Genomic DNA, 26309 nt, shown 5'->3' with positions numbered 1-26309 from the left:
CGTCGAGAAAAATTCGATAAACCGTTCCATAAATCGTGTAACCGACGAGTCGCTCGATGCGTCGCGTCGGTATCGTACGAATTTAAATGGACCTTGATGCACGGTATTAAAGGCTCGCGTTACAATTAACAGAGGAAAAGCGTCGCTATAAATTGGAAGATTCGCGAAACATGGAAACGCGCTAAAGAGTAGGATTTATCCAGCGAGCTGCTTTTCAATGATCGTAAACTACGAACCAACGTCTATCTACTTATTCGTCGAATTTTCTCGTTTCACGGCGATATCCTTTGCCAAATAATCAGAGTCTTGGAAACTGCGTTCGCATCGTGATCGCGTTGAATTTATAACGATTCGATTCGTTTCGACTGTGCTAGTCGCGTTCGCGGAAACGATAGTCGTAAAACGGTGAAACAAGAATACGAATCGATCGATTGCTCGCTTTCTATTCTCTTTGGTCCGTAAAACGATGCTCGTTCGAACGCCGATGCGAGCCAACGAAACGTAGAAAGAGTCTCTCTCCGCGATCCCCGGAGGTGTAACAATAGGCGGCTACCGTAATCTTAGCCGAGATTACGACCATGCTACCCAAGACGACGGTTTAGCGCCGCTAATGCCGCCATTCACGACCCTTTTATATCGCGTTTATCCCCTTCCTCTTCTTTCTAAAATGCAACCTTTCTAACACTGGCCATTGTTCTTTTCAACGAGAGACTCGTTTTCCTTACAAAACACCATTCCTTTTCCATTGTTTCGGCTCGAACGTTCAATTTTCACCGCGTCATATTCTCCGTTTCTTCTCCTTTAGGTATTCCCCACGTAAACAGTTTTCCTCGGAATTCGTACGAGCCGTGTTCCGTTCCACCTTCCGCGTTTTCTTCCATCCGGTATCGACCTCGTTCTCCCTTCTTACCAAGAATCATGGGAGCGCGGTAGGATCTTCTCTTTGGAAACGCTTACCAAGCTGTTGGAAGGAGGAGCGAATCTCCGAGGGCGGAAGAGAGCTAGGATTTACGCGGTATCGCGTGTTGTACTCGTGTTTTCCAGAAGGAAATAGTTACGGAATAGTTGCTTCCTGCCACCGTAATCTACGAGCAACGATACCGAACAGTACGCGGCGTTACAATGCCGACCGTTACGGTTACGAAACTTTTCATTCCCTCTACATGCATCTCTGATTACCGATAATTAGTAAACTATTGCTAAAATATTGCTTTCGAATATCGATGTAACCTCGTTCCCATCGATACTAGTCGATTTTACCACGAGAAATATACGACGAACTTCAAATATTCGGTCAACTATTCATTTTCGAACGTCATACAATTTCTAGTCGCGCGGAACGTTTCAGAGAATACATGCACATGTATGTACGAAAACGGAAAGGATTCGTTTTAAATCTTCTCTGTATCCCCGGTTATAAAAAGAAAACTACCGTCATCGGATTAGCTATGTCGTCCTCGAAACCGAATAAAATCGGCCTCGCGTATTTTTCTACCGTGCTCGCGATCGCCGAGTGCGGTTTCGCCCTTTAAACTCGAGTTACTCTTTCTCGTTACAGATAAGCAGCGGACGAACAGCGACGGTGACGCGCACAGGAAAGGTGAGAAGGAAAGAGAATAACGTATGCAAAACCCGGTCGCAGTTTCCGTTCGCGTAGTCAGCGCCGGAAAAGTTTTAGCGAAATTCTAGCGAACTCGGGGGCGGAAGACGCGAGCTACGAGACGCCTCGTCGCGTCGACGTCTCAGCCGAGTTTTGTCGGGGTTGCCTCGTAAAACGAGGACTTCCTGCTGAACCGCTCTCACCCTTGCCTTCTATTCGCGTACCGCCACGCAGACTGTCTGGCGAATCTCGATCGTAAACTTTTATATCCCGCCAACAGTTACGTTTATCGCGTATCGTCGACTCGACCAGATAAGGGAAACGATGAATTACGTTGCTAATCCGACAACTAAACATACTCTTGACCATCTTCTCTTCCCTTTGCATCTCGATAAAGTAGACGTTCCGACGAAAAAAATCTATCCGAATGACTTTGTTCGGAAGACAAATTGATTCGAGAGTATCGATTGAAATAAAGCTTACACGAATGGGACTAACGTGGCATACGACTGTGAAAAAAATCTTTTAATAACAAATCTTGACTCGATCATTAAACCCGGTGAAAACGAGCTTCAAGTTATCTGCAACGTCATCGTTGCTTCGCTATCGTCTTTTTCACGGTCGCTTTTATCGAGGATGAAAGTTCGTAACGGTTCTAAACGCGAGGCTATGCATCCAAGTCTCGAAGTCAAACCGAAGAATGTCCTTCCGTCGGTCGTACGAAGGCGGAACGACTCTCGAAAGAGAGAGAAAAATTTGTTCGCGGGTGTTACGTGTTTCTGGCGAAAGACGGAGGGAAACTATGTCGGTGGGACGCGCGTCCGATGAGGAACGGTGAATTTTACGGGCTCGTAAACGGTTCAGACGACCCCGTAACTCATCTTGCAGATTCTGCTCCTCTCTAGCTTGCCCCTTCCTCTGCTTCGCTATCCGAACAATTTCCCTTTCGCGTTGTTTCTAGTCTTGTCGCTTCTGAAATATTCTCATTAATTTCCTGTCCTTTCGCGAAAATTCTCCGCGTCGAGCGTGTATTATCGTAGAAAACGCGGTTCGATGCAGTTGTTCTAATCGACGTTTCTTGTCGCGTTACAATATATCTTGGAAAGCGTTGAAATTCGAGCTGTCGGTCACCAAAGACTCGCGCGGTGTTCGACACGGTATAAAGTCTTTTACGCTTCTCGCTTTATTCCAGTTAATTCCAGCCGGTTCTCCTATAAAACGATCTCGTTGAACGAACGTGCTGTACCTTCGAAGCTTGGTAATCGTTTCGATGGTAAGTACGTCTCGGAATTCGCGATGCACCGTATTTCAACCATTTCGGAGATTTCGAACGAACGAATTAAACGAAACGTCGAGCACAACCAGTTGCCCTTCGTACTCTCGATCGTACTCTCGATCGTTCTCTCGGGATCACGCAAATATTTTCTCTCCGGCTCATTGGTTTTCTCTCCTTCTTCGATGGTCTTCCGACCAAACAGACGTTCCCATTTGTTTTCGTACATCGTGCAGTAGTCTATGCTCGCCTCGTTCTTTTTTATATACGCGCGTTCGTTTCAATCGATCCGAAAGAATACCGTACGGTTAACGGGGACGGACGAACACGTTGCGCCTTCCAAACGTTTCCGAACTGTTGCATCTATCGATACGTTACGTTCCATTGCCCCTCGTGAAATATTTTACTATCGAAACGAATCGGAACGGTCGCCATATATACCTCGGATATTTCCCGCAGTGGCCATCTACGCGACCGTAAAATCGTCTCGAAAGGTGATGCGACGATTTCAGATTCTTTCAATGACGAATCTCGAAATTTCTCGCATCGTTGCAAGCACGATGCTCGAAAGCGTTCGCGAACGGACAGACGAAGCGACGCGTGGCTAAATTAACGAAGGATCGGGAACAGAAAGAAGATCACCGAGGTTAAGATCATCGAAGCGAATCGCGAGTCCATTCTTCGACCGCGAGCTTTTTATGTTAGCTTGTAAATTCGTGTCAGCTGCGAATTTTTACGAAAAGCGTAGTGCGGCTGGTCGCCTATCCTAAAGATAATCGTAAAACTGGCGCTCGCGCGCGTTAATCGTTGTGACCGTATAAATCTTCGGATGATCCATAAAGTAAGCCGACAATTTAGTAGAGATCTCCCGGCTTCCGTCACGATAAACGCTCCCTACTCTTCTACGTCGAAAATCGATCGAGTTATTCGAATTTTGATCGCGCGCGGAGTAACGTCGGCTATTAAACGCGTCGATGATTAATACCGAGCGAAAGTATAGTTCGCAACGAACGAACGCGCGAGCACCGTTAGCGTATCGTGCCTGCTGACCGGAAATTACCTCGCGGAAACTATATCCGCTGGCAAGGACAAGGGTAGTTGTCACCTACGAGGTGAAAAGCGTTAGAGCGTCGCTTCTTCTTCCCCTTCTCGATACGAAGAGAGGACGAGAATTGCTTGTCAAACGCAAACGTTCGACGTTGCGACAAGAAAAATGGACGATGAAAGACGGAGAGCAAACAATAGAAGCGTGCGAGAAGAGAACGAAACACAGAGTCGGAGAACGAAGGCGAAGGTGCTACAGCGAAGGAAAAAAAGAAGAGGGTAAGGAAAAGCGTCGAACCGAGAGTCAGTCTTCCTCACGGGCCACGTTTATCTGAAGTCTGCAGCCTTCGTAAAACATCCAATTTCCGTCGAAGGTGTAAACCATAAAACATTACGGTGTTTCTATCCAGACAGTACGGAGAGTGTGCAGGAATCCTCGTGGCACGATTTTTATCGGGCATCGAGCAAACGCCGGCGGTTTCCCGACGAGTTCCTCGGAATGAAAGCGTTCGTCGGAATATGGACTACCTTCGCCCACGCTCCACTCGTCGCTTCGTACCCGAAAGACTGTCCAAAAGAAGCTGTTCAAGGCTTCCGAACGACATTCATCTTCGAAAAACGATTCGTTCGAGCATTTCTGATCGCGTCGACCGAGTGTAAACACCCTCGATAAGGCCGATATAACCGCTGAGTCGAATATTATATAGATAAGGGTCGATTCGGTTGCTCAACGTTCAATATTTGAAGAGAATAAGTTACGAAAGGGTCGTACTTGACCAGCAATGTTATTGTAGGAAACGATGGAAAAATGCGAATCTATACTACTCCTTACACCTTTGTCCGCCGATATAATCCTAATTTCGACGATTCTACTTTATCGGGTCTGAAAGTACTGACCTCGAGCTAGAATTTCTTTGGAAACCGAAAGCACGGAATACGACGTCGTTTTCTCGGTTATAATAGAAATTATCTTGCACTTGGAACGGAAACTCTGCTAGTATTACTATGGTTACGCGTATTAAGGGAATATGGTACGAAGCGGAAGTTCCGCGGCAAAAATACGATGAAACAGAAGTTCGCTGTTCGTACAGCTTGCTGAGAAAATTATTAACCAGTCGACAGACGGTGATCGGTCGTTTCTCTCGGTCGACATAAATTATTCGATAGACGCGAGATTGGCGTTCAGAGGGAAACGCGTCGTCGCGTCTCGTCGTTCTTTCCTTCGATAGAAACACGTGACAACGACGAAGAAACGAATATTCCGGAAGCGTAATTTGTCCACGAGAATTGCATCCGGTCGCGAACATCTTTTCCCGCCTCCGACTTTTCATTTCAGGAGCCGCCCCCTCGCCAAGTATTCGTGAGCTGAATCGCTTACGCCCGCTGAAATCTCGACGCGGCTGTAAATAAAACTCCCCGACGGACTTCTTTAATTAAAACGTAGACTTTAATTGTCGTTTCGCGCGGCTGCGCCGGTGAATAAAGAGCAAAGATTTACGAAGTCGACGCGTAGATTGCTAGGAATTTATGGAGAGTACGTTGTTCGCAGCTAGAAAGATGAAACACCGCTACGCGGAGCCGTTTCAGGGCTTTAACGCCGTACAAACGTTAAATAGAGATCGCCGAGTCGAGTTATCCAAGCATCGTAATGCGACGTAAAAAAACTGATCTCACAAAAAATTGGAAACAATTAAAATGATATTTATAAATGCCGCTCGCATCTCGATTAATTCGTCCTAAAATATCTGATCGTCGCTCGCGAATCTTCTTTCCAAACATTTGATTAAACCGTTGACCCGTTGCTCTCGGAAAAATTCAACGCCAACTGCAATTCTAGTTGGAAACGAGGGGTGTTTCGAAGAATATACAGAGAAATACGTGAGACGAATAGAAGAAAGGTAAAGACTCAGCGTCATCGCGGCGCAAAAATAACACCGGCTTCAGCCTCGACACAGGAATTTCCCTAAATTTTTGAAGGTAATCGTCGGGTGGGCACGGGCCGATACCCAAGTCACGCAGCCAGTCAGCAACACGCGGAGAAGCCAGGATACTTGGACGTTTGCCCACGTAACATCGCGTTCACGAACGTACGCCGTTTGCGAGACAGACTTGTACATCTACTTGTCTACGTCTACTAGCTGCGAAACAGTAGAATTCGAGCGTCGTGCGATTTCAATGGGGTACGCTAAGATGTACGTGCGCGACCGCGGACACGGAGATAGTGTCCCGAATTCGAAAACGTCCGAAGATTAAATTTCAAAGTAATGCAGACGAATCGGCTCGAAAACGTTTCCGTTATTCACGCGTTTCTCACTCGATCGTGAATGTGGATGGCTAAACGAGAATCAGTCGTTACGCGTACACGCGTGTCGTTTGAATAACTCCTTTAATCGTTTCATAGCGCGAATCGAAAAGTTAAAACAACGAAGGATGTAAATGCCATGAAGTGCAATGTCGAATTAAAGCGTAAAGTGGTAATTTGGCTGTAACGGAAAACGACGACAATGTCAATGACATTTACAGCTGTAATCTTTCGGCTATATCAAATTTTCCATGAAAGCTGATCAACGTTTTTCGACGGGAATCGAGTTCTGCCGAAATTGTATACACGTGTAAAGTTATGGATTCAAAAGCACGCAATTCACCGATTTCCGGTACATATTGTTCTACGCCGAATGGCGTTTGACTATATATTTTTCCAATTCGACTCTCGTTTCCTATTTTATGAGCTATTGTTGTTCTCAACACGCGAATCTTTGTCGCTAGAAAATATGCGTCGATTACTTTTTATCCTGGTACAATACGATATTAGAGTTTGATCAAGTTTCGTAGCCATCGTTCGGTTCATTTTAATATGCGTTGTTCGAAAAGGATTCGAATGAGAATACGTTGATCGACGCACGTTCGAACCCCGACTCCGCTTTCCCGATCAAACTTCGTTGCTCGAACAGAGGGAATGAGATAAAAACTTTTTGCGATACTCGACTCGAAATATCATAAAAATATTTGCCCAATGGAGAAAAAGATTTTGCTAGACTTACCTACGACATATCGTAAACCTGCGCAATTATTTGATCGGTACGCGTTAAACCAAAAACAGGAAGAAAAATGGAAACGGCGACTAGGCGATCGTAATACCCGACGATAAAAATATCGTTAGCGAAATAGGACAGGGGTGCGGCAATATTCGTAATTCCTAAAATATCGCGCGAGCGTTGACGACGATTTATCTCTTATAATACTGTTACTAATGCACTAATACCTACACCGATCGCGCCATTTTTCAGCGATACATAATTTCGTTTGCCCGATCGAAGCGTTCCTTGCACCTCTACCCACGGAAACACCGATAAAACGAGAACTAATAGCTTCCAGCGCGAGGATGAACTTTATTGGTTGCATCGTGATTGGTCGTGCTATAATCGCTGTTTTTGGTAGCGAACAACATCGCGGTTTAAAAATATTTTTCATTTATACTTTTTCGTATCTTTCGAAAAATACGAGACCGTACACGCGTGTTCGCGTTTATCGCGTCGACAACGTACATTTTTATTGTATCGATATTTAAGCGAAAAACATTGCAAAGGGCCGAGGAAATAAAATGTACTTTGACAAGTCGCGAGCGAGAGTATCGCGAGAAACGTTGGTTAAAAAGGTGGAAAACCTGTCCCTTATTTTCTACCATTTCGATTCTTGTAACATGCTCGATGATTCGTAAGCACGTTCCGTTTCTACGAATCTACCGAAGTAGTCGCGTAGATCGGAGAAACGAAGTTCGGTGAAGAATTTCTGAATCTCCCTGCGAGGCAAAAGAAACGGGCAACATCGCGTATGCCACACGGTAGAATCCCGCGAGGGAACGACACGCCATTGAAGACGACGAGTCGGCGTCGTCTACGAGAATGTTCTTTGAAAAGCATCGATACGCGGAAACTCGGCGGAAAACTCGGTAACCAAACGGGTTGACAAAACGACGAATCTGGCGAGAAACTCTCGACACGCAGGCGACTAGTGTTCCGGAACTGTTCTCTAGATCGTATTCAGATCGTAGAAAAATATTCTCGATATCCCTCAGGGGAGAAACGATCCGAACGACACGTGTCTGAAATCGAGTTGCCGTCGCAACAGCGTCGCAATTTCAAGAATGTTTGTCTGGTAACGCGTTCGATCTTCGCCGGTACAATCGCACTCGTCATTCTTTATTTCCGCGAGACGGTTTCGTTGTTACGAGAAACGAAAAGGCCAGGTAATTCGGTTCGATTCGTTTTTAACGTCGAAACGTCGACGGTAAAATACTAAAGATAATAATAAAGAATTTGTTAACAATAGCGGACAAGAGAGGGATTTTTCGCGAGCAAAAGTAGCAGGTTGATTTTGAAAGACTTCACGATTTCGAGATATCTGCGAGTCGGAGAAAGGGTTTGTTACAAAGGCATTTTTAGACAAGAAAGACAGAAGGTAAACGCGAAAAGGCCGTGGAAAATGCCGACTCACTCGCTACGCGTACATACGTATACACGTACGAATGGTAATTGCACGCCGCGCCACGGCGTCTCGTTATGGCTGTTCTTTCTCCACGAAAAAGGTGGATGCGTAGTCGGTGGTTTACGAACAGAGAATGAAAATGCATGCCGCCAGCTACGAGCAAAAAATTCCAAGAGAAAAGAACGGGAAAGAAGAAGAAAAGAAAGAAGAGAGAAAGAAGGGAAGATCGTTTGTATGCACTTTACGGATATCGGGGATGTCATCTTTCTGGATAGGGGATTGCCGCTCCAACGTTATCGTATATTTTAATTCGATCAAAATTTCATTCCTCTTCCCAAATGTTCTCGATAACGCTTCTTTGAACGTCGCGAAAAAGGAGAACACCGACTAAGACCAGTTCTTTGTTTCCCTATAAATCCTAGGCCGCTTATAAGATTCTCCCTTTAACCGCTTTCTCGCTCGAAAAGGCGATTCCGCCGCCTTTCATCTTTTCCATTTCGACTTTTGCCCGACCGCTTTACCCTCGCCTTCTGGCAGGGTCGTACGGTGATCCAGATTTCGGAAAGATCTTCCACAGGACTTTGCCGGAGTTCATTCCGATCGGAAGATTTACGGAGAGTCGGAGATAGAGAGACACTTTTGGCGGTTCGGCGCGGAACAGCGCGGCGCGGCGGCGGTCGGTTCGACGATAATTCACTCTCGTCGGTTCGACGCTCGATGTATCGGGCTCGAATCGTTGGCGCCGTCTCAATTATTTCACGGCCATGGAGCAGCATCGATTCGAGCACGTTCCATTCGTTTCTCGAGATCCTTCGCGTGGAAACACCGGCGTTAATTACCCCGGTTACGAAAAGGAAACGGAAAAGGCGAAACGGCATCGACGAGGTCTCGTCGAGTGTCGTTTTCTTCCATCGAACGACGCGACATAATCCGAGAAGATCGAATCAGGGGTAGACTATTTCTGGAAAAAGTTTCGCGAGCATCTCGTTTCCATGCATCGAAGTCGCGTTCCCGAAAATCAAACGTTCTTCGTTCGTTCTCTCGATCCAGCGTGTACCGCGACGGCTATCGTATTATACGAACGCTTTTTACCGGTCTTTTTCCGGCGGAAAAGTTCAGCGGTCGCTGGAAGAAAGGTAGGAAAACACGGCGGTGCTCATTAGCCGGAAGGACGTCTAGAAGAATTTTAAAGCATCCTGTTTTCCAAGGAAACTCGAGGATCGATGGTTTTGTCGATCCCGCGATACGTCGACGTTCCTATCCCAACAGAAGTCGTTTTCGACGACAACGAAAGAACGAACGAACGAACGATCCGTAAACTTCTTTCTTTCTTTCCCTTTTTATTCCGCGAATTTTCCTGCGACACGACGGGTAAGATGGAATAAAAGAAGGACAAATAAAAAAAGGGGAAGAGATATCCTTCCTCGTGGCATCGAATATTGGCTGTTAGATGAATCGACGCGTTTCCGTTCGACTGGCTCTTTCGAGCAGGCGAAAAAGAGAACGCGGAAAACATTCTTCGTCGAGAAGGAGCCTCGAAGCGGCGCGGGGCGTAAAAAATTGCCGATCGATCGAACGACGCGTCATGAATCATAAGGGAATTTCTCGCGGGCTTTCGATTCTTACGAAGGATAGGCGTGTAAGGTTAGCCGGGGGTGGATCGGCTGAAAGGAAACCGATAGAAAGATTCGCAGATGGTCCAGCTGCCATATTTTTCAGCTTCGAAAGGCTCATTCGTCTTTGCCGTCGTACACCGGCAATTTCTTCTCGACGAACGATCCTTCTGTTTTCCTTACGCGACGCGACTCGCGAGCAAAAGGATTCCAATTCGTCAGCCGGTTGCTCGACCGAACGATTTTCGCCTCGAAACGGTTCGAATATCGGTACCGCGAGTCTTCGTCTTCGTCACTCGATCTTCCTCTCGTTCCACCGAGAACGTATAGGTATCTTGTAAAACTGGAAACGAACAAGGGTACAGTTTGTTTCCGATGTTCGTATCCGGAAGTCGAGAGTCTCCTCGCAAATCGTTGATTACACCGTAAGAAGGTCTCGACTCGGGCGAGTTCGTGGACCGATAGCGACGGAGAGTACGCGTCTCTATTCGAGTCACGCGCAGGATTCACCGTCATTCCCGATATTCCAGCTTCGGCGTATCCTGTTCCGTTGCCGGTACTCGAACGTGTCCCCATCAAAGCTCTCTCCTCTAAGATACTCGCATTCCACCCTCCTCAAAGACGTTCCGCCTCTCCGCGATCCGAATCGCGTAATCAACGCGCGTACCTATCCCAACATTCGATCTGTCGATTGTTCTTTCGATCGACGCCTGTTTCTTTCGAAGGAAACCGCCCGACCAATGCCGTTAAGGAAATAATCGACTTACAATTAGTTTTCTCGCCGCATGCGATCTCGACGAGCCTCCATTCGAACGGCTTCGATGCCACCGACAGATAAAATAATTGCTCCGACGGCATCGAATTGTCCAGTCCTGTGCTAGACAATAACGGCCACAGTGAATGCTCTCGAAGCTACGAAACTCGGCCGATGCTTTCTTCCCGGTCGCTGAAACTTTTCATCGAGAGTAGCTCTCTTTGGTTAACCCAGACCAACTCGTCCAACTTTCCAACGGAGTTCGATTGCTCGATACATTATTGAGGCTCGTTTCCTTCGATTCATGAGTTCTTTAGAAAGCTGGCCAACCGCGTGTCCACGAAGGTAATCCTTCCTCCTATTCCGTGATTCTGCTCGAGCTCGAGGATCCAATAGAATCGTTTCGTCTCGAATCTTTCGGAGAGAAACTCGTTCGTCTACCCGAGTATTTTCAGCTGTTTTCAAAACGCGTGTTCCATTACCTTGGTCGAGAAACTGTTTCCCGGATAAGGACAAGTTAGGTGGACGGTATGCATTATTTGGCGCGCGATAAATTATTCGACGGATTGTGGGGCGGAAAGGTTGACGCGCCACGGCGTTGCTAAGCCGCGGTAAATTTTGTCGGCGAATCGGCAACGAAGTACCGTCTCTCTTTCGCTCTTGGACGCGACGAGACCGTGCGCGTTCTCTTTTGCACGCTCGATTTCGAAATATCCTTGCCTGGGTATAAAATAGAGTCTTACCGAACGAGCGCCGATTCAATTTTGACGTCGAGCCACGCGGTATGGGCAAGAAGGAGGAGAGAGACATTTTCAATTTTACCAAATAAACTGTACCCGCAGGAAAACTTTAGCTAGAACCGCCGTAAACATTTTCTCGGATTCGTTTCTCGCTCGGTGCTGCGCGACGATTAGACAAACAGAAAATAAAGAGAGTTTGAATTTTCCATCGAATTCGTCAACGGTTAAAAATACTTGATGCACAATTACACTGGTATCTTTTTCGCGCGTCTGTTCTCGGGCTTCGTATTTCTCCGGTAAAGAGGAAGCCTTCTTCGTAATCCTCTTGGTAGAGAAAGGCGCATCGTTTCCCTACGCTGGGATATTTAATTTTCGCTAAAAACTTTGGACTTCTGTTCTGAAAAGCCGTTGAATTCCGAGGTAACCAAAGTGTTTGGCGCTCGGCTTATTTCATCGTGGCACGGTAGTGGCTGCCATCTGTCCCTTTCCGTCCTTTCGCTCTCCAAGTAATTACCAGATAAGAGGCTTAAATGGATATGCTCGACGTCGAGAATCGATTCTCTGAGGTATTAGACGCTATTCAACTGTACGAAGAAGAGAAAAAGAAGTAGGAAGATGTACGTGACCGGTGACGAGGAAGTTGCAGTATCGGAAGACAATCGCCGTAGCTCTTTCGAAAGATACCAGGATGCTACGTTACCCTGTGCTTCTCTTTAAAGGCTTAACGTATCTGTGTTCGTTCAATGGGGCTAATGGGTAATCACCGATAAGAGGATTAAACCTCGATATTCGACATGAAGCATCTATTTCAGGGAATAATTGGTTTCCCGATGCTTCGTGATTCCGGCGATTTCGATGCAGTGCGTCTGCGAACGGATTAGAGAGCCTAATAGTTCGATAGATGAAATTTCCATCGACGGACAATGATCCTTCGAGCGGGTAAGGTGCGAAACATTTCGAGAGTTTCGACCTACGTGCATACGTACATACTTACTCGAGTCTGAAACTTCTTGCTTTCGTTCGAGTACGATGTATCGTGATTCGCGGCCCGACGGGAGCTAACGATTCAACAGCGATGTTTTACGATATCGGAGAACAACGAATCGCTTAACGAGAATGATCCGTGCGCGGAAAGTTTCCACCGTGAACGAGAAGTCGGGGAAACATTTAGCCGGAAACTAATATACGTAACGGTATTCGGGGAGTAGATAAATTTTGCTAAAGTGGATATTCAAGACGATACGCGACCAGATAGGATAAACCGATAGAGAACGAGTGTGCCGACTGGAAAGCCGGATAAGGCGGAATTAATTTCTCGGTAATCGGCGATTAGACGTTCCCATGGAGCTGGGTAGGATGGGCAGTTCCTTGTCAAAATCTAAACTAAATCCTAATCGGATTAACGCCACCGGCTCGACGCCTCAGCAGCTTTCGCTTCCAAGTTTCCAGCAAGGCTCGACCTCCGTTCCTCTTAGCGCCGTGCTTCCTTCGAGTTCGCTAAAGAACCTACGAGATTCGCCGCTTCAAACTACGATATATGTATACATATGTATTAAGATCCCGGGAGAATTACTACTCTCTGAAGGGCTAATTTATCTCGATGGCCGAACACGCGTGTATCTAAGCTTCGAACATTTCCGAAATTCCTTATCGTCCTCGAGTGAAAAACTTAACGCGTTTCCTACAATATGTACGATAACGATTCTCGTCGTTCAAATTTTATACGCGTATATCGCTATCGTACGCGTATCTCGATCCGTGAATTTCCATTTTATGCGCCCTGAAATCAAACGGAGATCGTTTCGCTTGCAACGCACCACGAAAAAACGCCTGCGATTCTGAATATGAAATCAGCGTAAAAAGAAGAAGACGATTCGTGAACGGTTGAAATTCGGAAAGAGCAGGATGCGAAGGCGAACGAAAATCTCGTTTCGCTTGATTTTCTCCTCGAATTCACGGCCGTGTTTCCATTCTTCTTTTCATCGAGGTTTCTCGCAGTTTGGAATTAACTCGGAACAGCGATCTCGTCAGACGTTGGTGTGCGTCGAGGCGTAAAACGAGCCATCGCGGCGTTCCGACGCCGATGGCCTCTCGACTATCTATTCGATTACTTCCCGCCCAAACCCTCCCGGACCCAGCGTCAGGATAAGCTCGGAACTTATTCGGGTATTAACCCTGGGAACGCGACCGTCTTCTTCGACGTCGTCGGAGATTTCCTTTCCTAGCAAATCTCTTTACAAGGACAAGTCCTGATCCCGCTTCGCGGTACATTGAAATTACTGCTTGGGAAGCGAGTCTGTGTGTTCTCCGTTTTCTTTTTAATTTTTATCAGCTCCCGTTTCGCGGCTTCGAATAACGATCAACGAAATCGTTCGTTCAATGTTGTCTCCTGATAAACGACACAAGAAACGTACGAAATTCCTCGAATTTCATAGCGTTTGCCGATCCGGGAATCGAACGAAAATCGAGCTTTCCTTTTCTTGGCTCTTCCCGCCGACACGATCGAGTCGAAACCCGTAGTGTTAGCTTCCGGCGGTCGTTGCCGACCGCGAATATTGCTTTCCAGATTGCGAATGTTCGTGCAAATACACGGAGTTTCTCGGAACGGTTAACATGACCCGGAAAGAGATTATTCTACACGGTGAAATATATTTTTTATACAGGTATTCGGTAGTTCGGTCGTTCCGATTCATAAATTCCTTTCCGAAAAACAACATTGTATCGGACTCGATAAAATGCCGAGAAAAATATGAAGGTAATAATAGAGGCGAAGTAGTTAAGAAGTTTGTAAAAGAGAGAAAGTTGAAAAAGTGAAAGTTTAACGAGGATAGAAATGAGCCGAATGACGAGTTAACTCGTAGTGGCCGGTTAACAGGTTCGGAAGAAATTCTCTTGGAATTCCGGCGCTGATCGATTCGACAAAGTTTGCAAAGAATCGTGTACGAAGCTGTTCCCGTTACCACGATCGGTTCGAGAGGTCAGATCACAGACGATACCAGACTTCCTTTGTTCTCCTCCCACGTCCTGACAGACTTTAGGAACGTCTTAAAGTTTCCGAAGCTACTTCTCCTGGACGGAATCGGCAGTCTCCGCTTTAACTCAGTTTAATAGCCGATCGATGAGTAAATCGGGTTAGGGGTTTCCTAAAAGGAGTTTGGGCTTCTGCTGGATGCTTCGAGCCCGAGACGCGTACTACTCCAGGGCCAGGCCACGATACCGTCCCGATCCCATTAACAGACAAAAGCAACGTCCTCCGGTACCGTCTTAGACGGCCAAGTATCAAGAAACCCGAGAACCGGAGTTTCCGGTCTCCGCGATCGAATTTTCGCTACCTTTGTTCGCTTTCCCGTGAAATTAACAAATCTCCGGGCTATCGCGGTCGCGACTCGGTTTCCCTTACGCTCCGAATATCTCGGACGGACTAAATTTATTCTTACTTTATTATATCTTGAACGATCAAATACGACTCGCGGGTAAAAATGTCCAATCGTTTTACCTCTTCGTACGGCTACTTTTCGGATGAAAATTGGCGGTGACCGGTAGCGCCGTGTACAGCTTCGATTGGTCGTTACCAGAATTAATCCGAGCGGGACTTGATCAGCCTAGATCGGCAATCGAAGTTGCAATTAAGCCGGGAAACGAGTGGAGTAAATGCGCGGATTGATCGACCACGAGTCGCTGTACCCGAGCCACGAACGCTCCCTTTCTGTTTCCAAACCGATTGTCCAAAGGATCGTACTAGAGACCAACCGGCAATCTCTCTCTCCCTCTTTGGCCTCGATTCCTCGCGATCCATCCAAGTATCGCAATTCTCCCTAACTTTGATAAGTTTCCAAGCAGTTTCCCACCAAACTGTGCGACGAGTTGATCGAAAAGGAATTGGAAGGAGGGGACAGCAGATATCCGGACAGTGTTTTTAAATTTCATCGTCCACGAGATATCGGTTTAGGTATCTCGAGCGAAACTTATCTAATTCGACTTTGTTTCCAGCGTCGATATAATCGCGAGAACAAAGTTTCTTATTCCTTCTTCGGCGAGATTTCGCGCGAGCGAAATTCTTCTACTTACCGATGACGGTGAAGTTAACCTTGAGGTTCCTAGTTGGCGAATTTCGAAAGTCGACTCTGCACCTGTAAACGCCTTCGTCGCTCTCCTGTAGATCTCGAATCGTCAGTTGAGCAGGTGGACTCGACTTGAAAGATGCCCTGTCTCCCCAAAAATCCGAGGCGCTCCACAATTTCGCTTTTCTGAATCGTGAATTCCTCGCGTCGTAGCTGAAAATCAAGAAGAGTCGATCGATTAATATAGATCGGATTTGCGTAACTTCATAAATTACACGAATTCGATTAAAACTAATGTATAATGCATTTGCCCTCGTAAATAAACGTATAAATAAATAAATAAATAAATGAAATTGTACGAAGCTCGAAGTTTGAAAAGGGAGAAGCGACGAAAGGGGTAATGCATCAAAGTAGACGCAGCTAGGTCTTATCCAACCTCGACCAATTTTTCACTCAACTTTCGCGATTCGTCATAGTCGCAGTTTCGTGCGAGTAGGTGGAGAAGTTTGCTCGCTTTCCCAGGCTCGAAACTCAATACAGAACGAGCGAACGGGAGTGCACTCGACCGAGAGAGTCAGATAACCTTTTACTTCTCGGGATCGAGTTCACCGAGGTGGCATTAGAAGAGGCGCAGAAGGATCGACGTTCAACTGTCTGACCAACGTGCTGCTAGTTCTTATTCTATCCGACCACCGATATGCCGTCTGTATTATGTAAACCTTAGCTTAAGCAAAGTTGCTTATCGAGACATCGTTCGTCTTCGGTTGCTGGCCATTCGCTTTTCTACCGAATAGACTAATAGAAATTCGATTGGCACTGTAACGATTCGCTTAGCTATAATCGAATCGATCGAACACGCGTTGGAAAATTGAATCGAGAGACAAAAGTCGGAAGGGTAAGACGTCGCACGGTCGATCGACGGAGACATCGTCAAACACCTCGAAGAAGTTTGAACGGTAGTGCTGGCTTGCTCGGTGCACTTTGTTCGCGGCCATAAGACAAATTGGATTGGTTTTTAACGAGCACGATGACTCGAGAGAGAGTTTCCCCGAGAGGCACGGTTCGTCGTCTTTCACCGTTGCCCTGCTCTGGTCTGCCTCTCTCGGATAGCGTCGCTCGTTTGCCTTCCATCCTCGCTGATTTACGAGAAATTAAAGAGGCATCGAGAGATCGCGTGACTCGCGGAAAACTCTTAATTACCGTACCTATCGTTTTTCTTCCTCTGTCGAGGGAAAGCGAAAAAACCGTGTAACGGATCGCGTGTCTACGTCGAGTCTGTTCCGAGTAACGCAGGGATTAGCTTCATCCACCGAAACGAGTTATTACGAACAATCCACCTTCGGGCGTTACCCAGGCTTCTCTCCAGTGTTTTTCTCTTTTACATTTTCGATCGATCTCTTTGCCAGATTTTCTACTCGAATAATCGTCGTATAGTACAACGATCTAAGCGAAAAATTACCGATCGTCAGTCTGTACGCGCGATAAACACGCGAGCGCGAAACATTCTAGATAAGGAAGGACAAAAGATGATTCGTAGAATAAGGGAAGGATCGCGGAAGAGAGTGGTCCCGCTAAAAGCAAAGACAGAGGAGAGAATGGTCTCCAAACAAATTAAAATAATTGCCACAACTCGTCAGAAGATTCGGACGGTTCCGTTAGCTGAAAGAACGTTTCCCATGAATACTTTAGTGTCGGTAAAACGAGTGTTCCGCGGAGAGACCGGGAAAGAGGTGAGAGGGGTTAAAAGACACAGGGGCCACGAAGGGGTCTTAACCACTCTCGGGACTCTTAAAAGGAGCTTAACTTCGCGCATAAAATTAAGGCATTGTAATTGCAGACGGCGCGGCGTGGCGCTGCTTGGCGCTGCTTGGCGCGGCACGGTGCGACGTCGCCGCTGCGCCAACGCCGCGCCGTTTTCGCTTCTCTTTCTTTTCTACTAACGTCCCTCTTCTTGCTCGTTCCTTCTTACGATTAGGCCGCTGCCTTACTTCTTTTCTTTCGTTCCCGCTCGACCGGAAAATATACACTTTGCCCGAGTTAAGTTCCGTTAGGTCGAGGTCGTTCCTGTTTCCGGAGATAAAATGATTTTTAATTGGGATTAGACGTAAGCCGGAAACTGGTTGCTTCGCGATACTCGAAGCTTCTCTTCTCGTGGATTTAACCTGGACAACCTTAACCGCGATCTTAATGAATTTCGAGCAACGATTCGAAACCCTCCTTTCGAACTAAACGCTTTAACGGACCGACAATTTTATAACGGTATCTGGCAAACGAAACTTGGTCTAAATTATCGGTTCCCTCGATCGCTCGATTAAAATTGGAAAACTCGTCGACGACGAAGGTGAAAATAGTCTGGATGAAATTCGAGATCGTTTCGTCGGCGATTGTCGCGCGCGACCAGTTATCGATATCGCGTTCGTTTCTGTATTCGAAATCGTTGAACTTTCGATCGCGGTAACTCCCATCGTTTCTAACCACCACTTTGTTCCGATTTCCCTCTTCTATGTCTGTTCCGCCACGCAGACTCGGCTCAACTTACTATTCCCTATTCAAATATCGCCGTGAAACCGCGCCACGGCGTTCTTCAAAATGGAATTCATGCCGCGGCATAATAGGACAGAGATATCAATCCGATCGGTGAATATAATATCCGATTACACGACCGTCGACGGGTTTCACCCCCGGCGAAGGGTGAAGCTTTCGCTCGTTTCCCTCGGGAACATTAAATGTCTCTTCGAGCGTGCGTGCAGCTACGCTTCTCGCAATTTTTCTCCTCTCTAAAATATGAGTTACGCGTTCTTCTTTGTTTTTTTTCTTCTTCTACGTGAAATATTGTTCCCCGAGGGTACGAAATTTTCCGACAGATTTCAGCGAAGTTACTGCAATAGGGGAACGGATGCATGCTCCATCGTGTCTTTTTAAATATTAACTGTATAAACATTTTCGAAACGCGCTATGAATTTGTTGTGCAGCGTATAGGGCATTTTAAGAGAGACGTATAACGCGATACGTGCACAGCGGACGGTGAACGCTCATCGTTCGTTTTTGAACTTTGCTGTTGCGTCGACGCAACGAGAGAGGCTTTGTTTTACCGCTACGTACGACCAACGATCGTTCGCTGCACTTTTTCGCTGCATTTACTACCAAATGTAAATTTTGCGGAAGAGCAGAAGGATCGATTGGTCGATCGTCGAGTCGTTTTTAGCGCGCGATCATTGACGAGTGGAACGTTTTACGATGCGGTAGAATCCGAACAAAAGAGTCGAATCGTAGCGACGAAGAAGAAAAGGCAGAAAAGAGATGGTATAGACGAGTGGAAAGAGAGAAAAGAGAAGGAGAGTGACAAAAGGGCGTACGTACTACTTGGAAAAGGTGGCGATCGGTGAAGTCCACAATGCACTCGTTCCATGGCAATCCCAGAAGACGGATGATCGCTCTGTATCGAGTGTTTCACCGTTCGCGGTTTCCATCTCTAAGCTCCTTCCATTTCAATAGGATCATTTTCATACGCTCGCAACAGTACGTTTCCCGTTCGACTGGCATTATTTTTCTACCGTTAGTTCCCGCGGGAAAGCGTTGCTTTTAAGCGCGAGATTTACGACGATCGATTTACGCCGTTGATCGCTGCTGTTCCGAGTACGCGCATTTACAGACTAATCGTAGCGTACGATTTTCTTTACGACGTCGACACTTTTGTTATCGAATCGTTACACGGTTTTTAATACCGATTCGATTCAAAATTATATCTTTCACGAATTCGCTTTTGAACGGGGTATTTAGTACTAAAATCGTTTCGTGTCGGAACTGTTAATTAGGTGACGAAGTTACTCGACAAGCGCATGTTTTGGACAATGGATCGATCGTTAAGCACGCGAGAAGCGATACGTGCACTATTTATTTTTGAACTTCGTCTCGAAGAACGTTGATGCATCATCGAATGTTCCTTTTCGGAAGTCTAACGCAAATTTTATGCTTTACTTCGTTTAAACTGTGTTTCGCGCCTTGACACTCGGAAACGTACGTAACTCTTGGTACCGTACTATGAACGACGTTTCAAAAATTCCAGCGAAATTGACTATCTAGCGAGCGTAAACGGGAATGCTTGACCATCCGCAACACCAATCGATATCTAATTAACATGCGATAACTCCTCTTAATTGCAGTTCATCGTTGTAACAATAGCGTGTACTGTAATAACAACAAGGAGAACAATGTATGAAACGTTAATAACCCGACGATAACAGGATTAAAAGAAATTGTTAATTACCGAGTTACTCTTCGACATCGTAGAACGGCGAATGAAAGCACGAAGATAAAAGAAAAAAAAAAAAAAACAATATTTATCGCGAATAAACCGATCACGGTAAAACGAATGATATCGTCTCGTAGAACCTATTTAAAAGAGAATTGCCGTTCTCTCAAGATTCGAAAGATCGGACAGATTGTCCTCGAACAGTCGCGAATGATTCGGTTTTCTCGATCGAAAAATTCGCTCTCGGAGCAGAGAATCGTCTGGTCGATATAATGACGGCGAAACTACGCGAAAAGAGAAGGTAGGAGGGGACGTTGAAGGAAGGGTCGGAATCGAGCTTCGTCCCAAGATTACGAAGACCGTGCCAGACAATTGGTGGGTGTATTTACGATGTCGAAGAATGCAGACATCCCAGGGAAAATTATTGTATTAAAGTGGGAAGATCTATAACGCGCATTGTCCTCCTTCCACGGTAGCGGAACGGAAATACCACATACGCGAATCGCAAGACCGGACCATTTAGAAACGTTCCGACTTTCATTACTCGTCCCGCGTGATATCTAGCGTAGAAGAAAGACGGTGGCCCCGCACAAATCCTCGGCGATTTATATTTTTCCGTTGGCCATGCTCGGCTGCTTCCAAACTCGAGTCGGAACGTATCGTATTTTCGCCTTCCTTTTCGTCGTTATCGCGGATGCACGGTATGAAAACGAAACGACGAACACGCTCGATTTCGCGACGAGTTGGAGGATCGTGACCTTCGACGGGGATGTCGAACGAAGAAGCAGAAACTCCTACGAACAGAATTCGAAGAAACTATTCCAGTCGATGCGCCGTTTCAGGAACAAGTTTCTCGGGAAGACTAGATTAAGCAGAATCACCGTCACGCATAAATGCACTTACTCGGCCGAGTTTTTTCGCTCGTCGATTCGACTCGACGTTTGGTTAGGTTCGCTTGACCGCAAGTGAACAGTGGACTTTTGTATAGTCATACAGTTGCGCTTGCTTTTTCTATCGATCTTCCTACTCCGTTAAATACCGAATGGCGTTTTCGAGGCGAAAAAGTACTATCGTGAGATATCGAAACGCGATAAAGGGACCTACTAAGATTAGGTCTTTGGTTTAGATGTTCGAGTCGGGAAAGATGCTGTCCGTAATAATACAGGACTGCAGAATCTCGCGAGTAACTGTACATGTTTATCGATATTTGCATAATGCGGCAATTCCATTTGCATAAGATTTTCCGCGACTCGTTACCGCCAACTTACTTAGCCCTTGTACCTTGACGCCGTCGCGAAACGACACATCGATCCGTATCTCCGACTGTTAACGTTCCGTAATTAGACCGTTAATTGCAAATTACGTAATGATCGGTGAAATTACAGGGTTCCGAGTCCTTTAATCGGTTCATAAATTCGACGATCAACAGCGACGTTCGCGAAACGCTCAATCTGGATGCTGATAGAAGACGAGGGTCGCTTATCGACTTTTCAGACGCGGAAAAATTTGTTTTCGGTAAAATCTCGACAAGGTGCGAGATCTCGAACGGATTTCTCGCTGCAAAGTGGCGTGAAATTAATGAGTTACCGAGAGAAGCGAGACGGGTTTCTGCTCGGCGAAACACAAGGGGACAGGCGCGTGAACGCGACGGAGAAAGAGAGATCGCGGCCGAGGCTAAGCGAAGGATGAAAAGGAAGTCTCGTCATACGCTAATTAATTAACTGCGAGAAAGAAACGAGCCCCCGGGACAAAAAATCTATCTTGCCGAACAAACTTCTCTCCTTTCCTGTCGTGCACCGACTGCGACGGAAACGGCCAATTAATTTCCACCATTTATTCTTCTTGCTGGATTTTATTATTAAATCGTGCGATAACCCTTAACCGCTACCCTCCACTCCTGTAATATCCTATACACGATTAACATCACAGCTGACGAGAAGTTTTCGATTAACCGGAATTTTGATGCTCGACGTGAACGTGGCGACGTAAAGCCACCGCGGTTTCTCTCTCCCTCCCTCTCTTTCTCTAAGTTCTGCATCGATAAAATTTTATGCGAACGAATAAAACTAATTCGCTCGGAAAGAAAGGAAAATAGGACGGACACAGAAAGAAGAATAAAGGAATCATAAGTACTTGGTCGCGGAGAAGCATAGAAACGGAAAGGTCGGTCCGAGTTACCGTGGGAAATTCGTTCGGCATCGGAGACAAACGACGATGACTCGAGGGAAATCAAAATAGAAAAAGGCATTACGTTACGCGAACCTTTTGAAAATGACAGAGCATACGAAGCATCAACGATCGAAAAAGGACCAGCATGTTTAGTTCGCTCGAGGCTTTGCGCTTTCGAACAGGAAAAATAGAAAGGAACATTCGTTTAGTTTATCGAGAAAGGCGTAGCTCTTTGTTTGGACGGCTTATTGCACCCATGTCTGTACGCATTCGTACAAGTTGGTGGTTTCCTCTTCTCTTTTCATTGCCGAGTGCCAACTCGCGCCGCGCCTTCGCTGCTCGGAACGATAGCGATAAAGTTGCTGGATCAGGGATAAACGCGTTTGAATTTCTGCCAACTATTTATATCGACCTCGTGGATACGTAACGTTACGGGACGCTCGAGTACTTACTTAGCTCCAAGGTTCACGAACAGAGGGGAAATGTTGCAAACCGTGCGTAACGTTTGTGTTCGTTGCATCGAGTGGTCGATCGCATCGTTTTTAATTCCGCGGTCGAGGCGAGCGCAGATCTTGTCCCGAGGGTGAGGAAATTTCAGAGGATGACAAGTCTATCCCGTACCTCGTCCGTGATCAAACATAGCCGTCTGAGTATCGTCGATCGAGCGTCGGAAATATAGGTTCACGAACAGGCGAGATAAAAGCGACAGGGGTATCGCGCATGCAAATGTAAACGAGGTCGATGATCCGTGATTGGTCACCATTTATCCGTCAATAGCTACGACGGATCGTCAGAGGTGGTTTCGGTGCAGCAGCATCCGTTCCAGTTATCATTAAATCTCCGACGCTCCGATAGAACTCGTCGACCAATTTGCGGTCACGCCGAACCCTGTAGTTCAACTTGCTTCCTCTATGTGGTCACATTCGGTCGAATGTCTTTGGTCAATGTACGTACGCATCGTGTACGTAGCTACGCGACACGATACGTCCAGCCGAAATCGATGTTAGACGTTGAAAACACCTAACGTTAATTCTGTACTCGTATCGGCATCGATCGATCTTCGTTCTAAGAAAATAACACCGAGTTCACGTAATACGTAAGCAACGTATTTAGATAGGTTAGCAAATACGTGGTGTACGGCGTGCGGATCCGATAAAAGGATACAAGTCGTGACGGAGAAAAAGCGATCGGGAGCGGCAGATGCGAACCGGAGGAATTCTCGTTCGAAGATGAAACGTCATAACCAGTGTAATCGCGTACTTGGCGTCAGAGGCAATGGCCAACGAGAGCGCGCCACTTGCCATTTTCGCTCGACCATGCAGGATCGTTGACGCGTACACAAACGCGGCCCTTAACCCCTTAAATGCGCACCGGCCGATATTACGTCGTCGCCGCTATTAAACTGCCTCCCATTCTCCTATATTCCTCTATCCTTTTCGCCCTCGTTGTTTCTTCCGTCTCGTCGGTCGTGCCGACTATCGCTCCTTCTTTTTCGATCGGTTTTCTTCCTTTACTCGCGCGAAATCGGACCACGCGTTACCAAACTTTTCGCTGACCACGAGATTCCGTAAAACGTGGCAATTTAACCGTTCAATCCTGATCGAGTCTTGGTCGGGAGGAAATTGGCGAAACGACTGCGTCGAATGCTTGGACGAATCCACGGGAAATTGGTCGACCGGAGCGGAGGGAATTTCTTCGATGTAACCCGATGAACGAGTATCCTTTCGTTACACGCGCGCCACGTGTACGTACACGCGAGACGCCGCGAACGGAGCAAAGATCATCAAACTCGCATACAAACTTTAATTACTTCTCGCGATGAATTGCCGGATTGTGCAGTAAACTTGGGGAACATGGGCGTGCACCTGCGAACCGTTTCCGGCTCCTTCCGTCCGTCGTCGCGCCTCGACCCGCCTCGACCCGCCTCGTCCCGTCGACGGAAACACCGATCGCGCTGACGTCAGATGCTACTGCGCTCGAATATCTCTTCTCCGCAACCGCTCCTGGTCACACCGCAATCCCGCTATCCATCTGTTCGCGTAGTCTCGGGGGAACGATCGTTTCCCAACACGGTCATTGTATCGCGATGTTTCGCTTGCGACCGATTCGTTCTAAGGAAAAGCGAAGAAAATTTACGATTAACGAGTCGCGTTCCTCCTTTTTATAATAAAACCTGGTCCCGATACGTATCTGATTTTTCGTACCGATTCGCGAGCAACGTGCGCCGGACATCCTAAAGAAAATGTCCAGCGAACGCGATTGGTTCTCGATCGCAAAAATCAATTGACCCATTTTCGTGCCGGCATTGTAGCCGACTTACTTTGTGCAGGACGTTAGCTACGTAACACGGTGGCAACGTTGGTCGGATGCGCGTTTCACCGGCTCGAATTATCGCGGCATTGTCCCCGCTGTTATACAACCCAGGAGGCAGACATCTCGCCACGAACGAACCGGCAAACCGTAGCATCCGTTATTACGGGCCATTGTTGCAGACCAGCCGTTTCGCGATTAACTCTTATCGCGAGGTTCGTTCGACAGCGTTTCACTAAAAAACTCGACGCTGGTTTTTTCTCCTCTCCTGTTTCACGAAACGAACAATTCGCGCACGAACGTTTCCCGTCGACCAAATATTCAGCCGTAGTTGGCTACATTTAAACGACACCTTGAACCGTTTCCCGATTTTCCAGCGAATCGAATATCGTTCGCCCGATACAATATCACGAGTGGCGCGAAACCACTCTATCGAACGACGGTATTCCACGCTGCTGTACAATCACCGCTGTCACTCACAATGATCGAGTAATCACCGTCGGCTGACCATGCGCCTTCCTACGCTACTGCGACGGATCCCGATCCGCGACAACCGAATTCGAGTTCTACCTTCGCGACACCGCTCTCTACTTTGTCGGATCGTGTTCTAGTTTCACCGCATCCTGCGCTAGAAACAACTTCGTTTAACGGTCTACAATTTCAGACCAGACTTCGAACTTAACGCTCTTACCACGCTAAGCTTCGACTTTCTCGACTTACTCGATAATCGAGCCCTTTTAATCGACAAGCATCCACTGCGATTTAACCTTGGATCGGTAGCGCGTGTACTTATAAAACGCACCGTGTCGCGTATAAAACGCGCGGCTAGTCGATGACGGCGCGATAAAAGTTCCATTATTGCCACGTCGTGTCCGAGCAATTTCGACGAAAATTATGGAAATGATTAAAACGGTAGAAAAAGACAGGAGAATCGAGCAAGAGGTAAAATTAATGAAAGCGGATATTTGTTGCAAAAGCGCGCGTAACTCGGCATCTAGGTCAGAATAAATTGGATAGGGGTTTTTCAAAATGCCAGTTTATCTGTGTTTTCGATATTGGCATCGCGCGATGAGAGGGAAAAGAGCATGTTCGTTGAAAAGGATTTCTTCGCCGTTAAAACGCCAGAGAAGCAATTAACTGTCGGTAAAGTGTCGCGGTATATCGTGGAGCGTAGAGGTATGCCGCGGCCAGGAAAGAGGATTATTACATTTCTGAATATACAAGCGGTTTCTTTTTAATCTTGGCACGCGTTTAATAAGCGCGGCGCATTGTTCGTTCTGTCAGCGTGAAGGTGGTTGTTAACGTTGCCGCTCGCAGCGACTCGTTTCTAGCTGCCCGTAAAGATCTTAAAAAGTTCTCGCGGAAACGACCGCGAGAGAACGCTTCTCGCCTTATTGTCGCTTCTGTCCGACCCGTGAAAACACGAGTCCCGTTAACTATTACAATTAGACTCCGGGATAGCCGAGCACTTCCGTGCCCGCCGCACGTACAACGATAATAATTACAATATTAATCTCGAATAATACTTTCGTTATATCTACATATGTTATGTTCTGACCATACATACGTATACGCTCGCAGGCTACAACCATCAATTTTGCAAACGCTTTTTATTCGAAGAATTTTTATTCGAAGAGGTAGAAAGCCGCAACGTAAGTAAAACCGATAACCCTTTCGCGCTCTAATATTTTTGAACGGTACCGTATTTAATCGCTTATACGTTTACTCGGTGTTAATCGGGGCGGAATGCAACGGTGTAAGTTGTATACTATGCCGACATTTGTATCCACAATTGTATCCTACACAATTCCATTTATGCGCGTACACACAGCTGTACCAATGCATGAGTAATAAGGCAATCGATCGACAGCCATCTTGAAGCTTCCGCTATCCAATCGAGAAAGTGAATCGTACAACGTAATCGCTGATAACTACCATCGATCGTTTGTCCTAGCGTAATCCAGATCGATGACAAAATGAACTTTCTCGTAAATGCTCGTTACTTCGA

The 26309-nt window shown here is 46.6% G+C and overlaps 1 protein-coding gene across 5 annotated transcripts in view; it reads right to left on the bottom strand.

Moving 5' to 3' along the window:
- LOC100881907 (nephrin) overlaps nt 1-26309 on the bottom strand; it is a 92722-nt gene that overhangs the window by 46312 nt on the left and 20101 nt on the right. For all 5 annotated transcript variants that reach the window (XR_013039637.1, XM_076536399.1, XM_076536398.1 and 2 more), the window contains one exon: nt 15578-15783. Coding sequence is in view for 3 of the 5 variants with exons in the window: in XM_076536399.1 (XP_076392514.1) it covers nt 15578-15783 (206 nt within the window). In the remaining 2 variants the exon portion in view is untranslated. The remainder of the gene's footprint in view (nt 1-15577; nt 15784-26309) is intronic.

Source organism: Megachile rotundata, chromosome 10 (assembly GCF_050947335.1).
Source record: "Megachile rotundata isolate GNS110a chromosome 10, iyMegRotu1, whole genome shotgun sequence".
Taxonomy (NCBI): domain Eukaryota; kingdom Metazoa; phylum Arthropoda; class Insecta; order Hymenoptera; family Megachilidae; genus Megachile; species Megachile rotundata.
This window is presented reverse-complemented; position numbering and strand designations above follow the sequence as displayed.